This window comes from Penaeus chinensis, chromosome 5, assembly GCF_019202785.1.
Source record: "Penaeus chinensis breed Huanghai No. 1 chromosome 5, ASM1920278v2, whole genome shotgun sequence".
Lineage (NCBI taxonomy): Eukaryota > Metazoa > Arthropoda > Malacostraca > Decapoda > Penaeidae > Penaeus > Penaeus chinensis.
The window spans coordinates 20,455,611-20,462,572 of record NC_061823.1 but is presented as its reverse complement, the minus strand read 5'-3'; the positions used below and the strand labels follow the sequence as shown (position 1 = coordinate 20,462,572).

At 35.6% G+C, this 6,962-nt stretch overlaps 1 protein-coding gene across 1 annotated transcript in view; it reads left to right on the top strand.

Annotated features, from left to right (window-relative positions):
• Nucleotides 1-237: 237 nt before the first annotated feature.
• LOC125025698 (mitochondrial ribonuclease P protein 1 homolog) overlaps nucleotides 238-6,962 on the top strand; it is an 8,528-nt gene continuing 1,803 nt past the window's right edge. Inside the window, exons 1-6 of the mRNA XM_047613817.1 lie at nucleotides 238-416; nucleotides 857-1,625; nucleotides 2,353-2,469; nucleotides 2,690-2,910; nucleotides 4,137-4,216; nucleotides 4,504-4,654. Of these exons, the coding sequence (XP_047469773.1) occupies nucleotides 310-416; nucleotides 857-1,625; nucleotides 2,353-2,469; nucleotides 2,690-2,910; nucleotides 4,137-4,216; nucleotides 4,504-4,654 (1,445 nt within the window). The 5' untranslated portion in view covers nucleotides 238-309. The remainder of the gene's footprint in view (nucleotides 417-856; nucleotides 1,626-2,352; nucleotides 2,470-2,689; nucleotides 2,911-4,136; nucleotides 4,217-4,503; nucleotides 4,655-6,962) is intronic.

Here is a 6,962-nt window from a genome sequence, read left to right as displayed (position 1 = left end):
ACTATATTTTTAATAGCTTATATGAATATTTAATGTTTCATGTGATTGTAAATCTTTGACATGATTTGATATCAGTGGAGTGTGATGATGTTATTTATGTTTTTATAGAATATAATGCTCACTGATTAACATTTATTGTTAATTGTTACTAAGTTCATGTTAAGGCTCCAGTAGCAAAAAGTACTTAAAAGACAAAGGAAAATGAAATTGTAATACATTTGGCTTTACACCCTAAACTCATCAAACCTTTTTTTTGTCTTTTAAGCAGGATCAGCAGTGTTCTTTTAGTGAGACATAGATGAGGGAGCAATGCCTCTGCTACTGAAGATTGGGGCTGCAGCTTCACAGACCTTGAGATCTACCACAAGACAGGTGCCTGTGAGAGACTTCTGTGGCCTGCCCCATTTCGAGCTTAGGTTTGTATTCTCTGTTCCAAGGCGTTGGTATTATTATTTTTTTTCATTCTTATTTTTTTTGAATTACCAACATCAAATTTGGTTACATGACTATGAAATTGTGATTGATATTATCAGCTATCTTTTGGAGAGAATATTATTTTATGTATGACAATGAGCAAGAACTACAACTCTGCATTTTTATTGACAAACTGGCTCAGTCTAGTTAAAACCCATAAAAACTGTAATATATCAGTACAGTATAGTATCATTCTATCATATAGTTACATACCACAGTCCATTTGAATTTCTGTTATCATGCTGCCAGATATAAGGGGGTCAGTGTGGTTTAATATTCTCTGTGTGTAATACTTGGATTAATGTAAATTTAAATTATTGTCAGACAGGACATGCTAATTTAAGATTTTTCTAGTCTTACAAATATAAATTTTCAATTTCAGACAGCCAAAAGGTATAGGTATTTTGACTGGAATACGTACAAGCAAGAAATGCCAACAACAATGGTTTTGCACAGAGGCACACATTCATAATAAATTAGTGACAAAAACTGTTGTAGGAACAGCATATGTAACCCGCCAGCATTTATTACACAATACAGGACAAGCCTTGAGACAAAACTTTTATTGCACAAAAGCAGTAGTGAATAAAAACATTGAAGAAACATCAAAAGCTATTGGAAGTAATCACAGTTATAGCAGCAGTGAAGGAATTACTACAGTGGAAGTGGAGGGAGTGGACGAAAGTAAAGCAGAATTCCAAGCGCTGGTGGAGCTGGAGGTGGAGCTGTACCGACAGGAGGGCTTCAGTGTCCCAGACGTCATCAATGAGGAACAGTGGAAGGAACTCCTCACTAAGACCTCACGGAAAGGACGCAGAAAATACCTTGTCTTCTTGTGGAAGAACCAGATGAAGCGGGAAAACCTAAAAAAGAAGAAGGCGTTGATGAGGCTCAAGCGTGAAGAAGAGGAGAGGCAGAAAGAAGAGAGGAAAGCAGAGACTGGGGAGGCAGAGGAGCAAGATGACGGACACATTCGCTATGGTCTGTGGCTCAATAGCATCTTCCTCTATGTCAGGGATTCCACGATCAACCAATTTTACCACTCACGCCTTATTTCTGCCATGATCCACGGCCAGCCACTCGTTTTGGACCTGGACTTTGATGCCATCATGAGCAGTCGGGAAAGACAAAACTGTGCTTATCAACTCCAGGTCAGTGTTATTTGGCTTCCTAACCTGTCAGTTAATTTATCAATTGTATATTCAGTTATCAGGAGATCATGTATATACACGATAATAATAATGATGATAGCACAAATAACGATAATAATGATAGCACAAGTAATGATAATAATAATAATAATGATGATAATAATAATGATGATAATATAAAAGGGATAATAGTGATAACAGTGATAATAAAAGTAATATTTATAATGATAATAATAATGATTATGATAGATGATAATTATGATAATGATAATGTTAACGATAATGATAGTGATATGATAACAAGAACAATGATGATGATGATAATTATAATAATGATGATAGTGACGATAATACTACTACTAATAATACTACTACTAATAATACTACTAATAATTATACTAATAATGATACTACTACTACTGATAATAATACTACTAATAATAATGATGATACTACTACTACTACTACTTCTAATAATAATAATAATAATAATAATAATAATAATAATAATAATAATAATAATAATAATAATAATAATAATAATAATAATAATAAGTAATAGACTAATGATGATGATGATGATGATGATGATGATGATGATGATGATGATGATGATGATGATGATGATTGTAATAATAATGATAATGATAATGATCTTTAACAGTAATGTTGATGGTAATGGTAATGCTAATAATAGAGAGTTTAAATATCATACCTAATTCCTCAGATGCTCTTTGGGGAAAACCGAGTTCATCCTGACCCATACAACTTGATCCTCTGCAATGCTGGTCCAGAGTCAGACACTGTGCGTCGACTTTCGCGATATATTCCTGTCATAAATAGTGTAAGTAATCAATACATGTGAATAGTGTTTTCTTAAGTAATATATTGTATTAAGTACAATGGAGTTAGGTTAGGCTAGGCCCATAAGTTTCTCAGGTTTGTCATTATTCATTAAGATTTTGATAAGTGTATAATGAATGCATCATTTATGTCTTCTTTTCAATTTTTTGTGTATTATGTGTGTGGTACTTACGTATTTCATCCTGCATTCTGTCTGGCAGCCAGAGTTCCCCCTGACCATCACTGGAGAGAGCTACATGGACCGATTTCCTAAGGACAAGCTGGTGTACTTGACCCCACACTGCCGTGAAGAGATGACCACATATGACCATGATGCTGTGTACATTGTGGGGGGTATAGTAGACACAGGGGAGAATGAGCCAGTGACTCTAGCCAAGGCCAAGAGGGAAGGCATACGCATGCAGAAACTGCCGCTTGACAGGTAGGCCTTGCTGGTCTTTCCCTTTGTATCTGATCAACATTGTCATTGTTGTCATCACCATCTTCATCACTGTCACCATCTCAGTCATTGTCATCGTCATCATCATCATCATCATCAATATGACTGATTAAAATTAAGATTGAATTTTGAAAATGATCATTGAATAATAAAATCATTTTTGGTGGTAGCAGTAAAAGTAGTATTAGTAATAACAGTAGAAGTAGCAATAGTAATAGCATTAATAGTGGCAGTAATAATAGTAGCAACAGTAGTAGCATTAGTAGTAGTAGTAGTAGCAGTATTAGTAGTAGTAGTAATAATAGCAGTAGTAATAATAGCAGTAGTAATAATAGCAGTAATAGTAGTAGTAAGAGTAGCAGTAATAGTAGCAGTAGTACTAGCAGTAGTACTAGCAGCAGTACTAGCAGCAGCACTAGCAGCAGCAGCAGCAGCAGCAGCAGCAGCAGCAGCATTAATAGTATTATTATTAGTAGTAGCAGCAGTAGTAGTAGTAGTAGCATTAATAGTAGTAGTAGTAGTAGAGCAGTAGTAGTAGTAGTAATAGTGGTAGTAATAACAGTAGTAGTAGTATAGTAGTAGTAGTGGTAGTTGCATTAATAATAGTAGTAGTAGTAGTTGTAGTAGTAGAGTTCTGTATTAGTAGCACTAGCATTAGTAGTAGCAGTAACAGCAGCAGTAGCAGTAGCAGTAGCAGTAGCAGTAGCAGTAGCAGTAGCAGTAGCAGTAGCAGTAGCAGTAGCAGTAGCAGTAGCAGTAGTAGTAGTAGTAGTAGTAGTGGACCAAAATCCAGGCACTGGGATTAGACCTACTGAGTCGTGACTTTCCTGGATGTATGGCATGTAGGCTTGCATCAAGATCCTTGCCTTCTCTTTGCTATTATGCTTTGATATTATGCTTAGGTATGTTTTGCTTGTTTTCATTGAGCAAACCCCATATTATCTCTGTAGGCAGGGTAAAACTCTGTGCAATAAAAATAACAATAAAAAGTAACATTGTGTTATTTGTGTCATTTAAAATATTTTTGTAATATTTAGTTTTCTGTAACACCCTGTGCCGCTGGTCATGGAGGGCAAGAATAGGACCCTGAGCTTGAAAATAATATCTCTCTGGAGCCATTGCTCTTCCAGGCATGGCTCACAGATGGTACATTCCACCCTTGTTTACTGATGGATATAATGCAAAAGCCCCTTCTCTGTTGCCACCAGGTACCTGGAGTGGGGTATTGGAGGCAAGTGCCTGACCCTCAACCAGATAATTAGCATCTTGCTGGATATCAAGCATACAGGTGAGTTTTCTGGGGCTTGTTGCTTTGTATTGGTTTTGGTCTATGGGGAGGAGAAAGAGGGGAGAGGGGGAGAAAGAGAGGGAGATGATTGGAAAGGGAAAAGGATGAGGAAGTTGGAGAAGTGAATGTAGAAGTGAGGGAGAGAGAGAAGTGGAGAATGGGAAAGAGACGTGGAAAGTGTGAGAGGAAGGGGAAGAGGGAAATAGATAAAATACATGTTGAAATATATTGCAACATAAAATTCATATGTGCTTTGAAAATTTTTGACAACCTTTGAAAAATTTCAGGTGACTGGCATTATGCTCTGCGACATGTCCCACGCAGAAAATTGCGGCCTGCTTTAAGTCAAGAGGATATGGAGGCTATGTTGCGCAAGAGGATGGGGTTAGATAAAGGAAAAAGAAACCCTTACCGTACTGATTATGCACCACATATGAGGTAAGTGTTTGAATGTTTTGTTTTTAGTTTGTTATGTGTATCTCTTTAAATATCATGAAGTACAGTACCAGTGACATTTCCAAGACCAAATATCTCTTTTTTTTTCCTCACAAAGATACAAAGACATGAACCAGTAAGAAACATTCAGGAAGGCATTAAAAAAATGACAGACATTATTGTTGAACACTTGTTTATAATTTTTCTGCTTAAATTGTTTCCTACACTAGTAGCTTGTACTGATTAAACATTCTTTTACTATATATAAGAAGAACAGGTTTGCTCAAAGAATATGAATATTATTTTTTGTTGAGTTGATCTTCCTGAGATTTTTTTGTTTTTTGTTTTCATAATACGTATGGATATTTAGATTTATAGATTAAAAGAAGAGGGAAAGAAAAAAGGAAAAATGTGTTTATAATTTTTGGGACCACTGGATGTAATAGAGAGTAGACGTGAAGGAAGTCAGTTCCAGTTTAATCTCAGTTATATTGTGATAGTGAGGGGGCTAGAGTGCTGTCTCACCTCTATATCTAATAAGATAGATGCAATTTCAGAATTTTTCTCCAATATCTTTATTTATTATTTTTCTTAGATACATTTTCTTCTTGAATACTTTTTTGTTCTTTCTCATGAATGTCATTATTTGGTTTTATAATGCTCAAAGAAGCTCTAGAATTTTTGACAAGGAGATTCTCATTCTGATAATATATTTAGGGTACTTTGTGAATGACTAAAGAAACCATAGTGAATATAAGTAAAAGATATGCAATTAACTATGGTATTAATCCTCCAGCACAAGCATTTGCATGTATATATAGAGTCCTGTGGAGAGACACAGTGTGTTATATGTTTGTGGTAATAAGGATATGTCCTTCAGTTGCATGTGTGCTCACGTGAGCAACTCATTTGAGAGGCTCTGCCAGTCAGCAAGTTAAGGGAGTGTGGTCATCTTTAATGAAAAAAGTGATTAAGAATACCACTTCAAGTAGATGATTGCATATGCAATTATATTTTTTGCTACACCTTCAATGTCCATTAGCAAGAATGCCCTGTCATTCAGTCATGCATTCGTGACATCTTTAGCATTTTCAATAGTTAACTGCAATTATTTCTTTTTTTTGGCTGTGAGTAGTTATTTAACCTACAGCTATACCTACAACCTGCATACATATACATATACATGCACATGCACATGCACATGCACATGCACATGCACATGCACATGCACATGCACATGCACATGCACATGCACATGCACATGCACATGCACATGCACATGTGCCCCCCCCCCTCACACATACACACACAATATCTCTCTCTCTCTCTCTCTCTCTCTCTCTCTCTCTCTCTCTCTCTCTCTCTCTCTCTCTCTCTCTCTCTCTCTCTCTCTCTCTCTCTCTCTCTCTCTCTCAAAATCATCTGGTAATTGTAGAGGGTATATGGATGCCATTAATCACCAAAAATAATTTGTTTCCCATGGGGGGGGGGGGGGTAGCCTTACCAAGTTTTCCTAAAGACATTTGCTGCCATTAATTTGAGGGTGTTGCATGTACAGCAGCTGCAGATTCAGTGTAGCACAGGTATTTCCAGGCTTTGTACACTGTACAGCTGGCCGAATAAATTCACAACCACCTTAATATTATTGAGTTGGGATTTTATCTGGTAATGCTAATGTCCATGCAAATATGATAATATAAACCCTGTTGTTATATAAACAATGTATAAGTCTAATCAAACTTTGTCACTCATATTTTGATATCTGAAATTGAATGCAAAAGAAAGCATATAAAAAAGAACAGATATTATTTTTTTAATACAATGTAATTGTGCTCACCTATACTTCATATAACTTACATTTGCAAAAGGATGAATCTTCTGAAATAATGATAATGATAAGAGTAAATAAATGAAATTAATATGTTCATTTGTAAATGATACAATTGTCTTTTGCCTATATTACAAGTTTAACCTACATGTTTGGTCATCTGGAGGCAAAAACAAATGTTCCATACATCATTCAATTTCCCTTGTTTTGTTATGAAACATTTAAGCAACATAGATTAATATATTTTGTGTAATTCTTATAAAACAGCCTAAATTGCTGTTGATGCATTTTTTGGAGAAGGAAGGGAAAAAATAATAGTAGGCATTAATTACATGTCACTGGATGGTCATGTAGATCTTTAAAAGTAGATATAATTTGGAAAGGATGAACCTATTGCGGAAAAGTAGCACATCACATTTTCCAGTGATTTTTTTGTCATGGAGGGAGAATATTGGCTGTTTTCTTACTAAAGTTGCCTGTGCC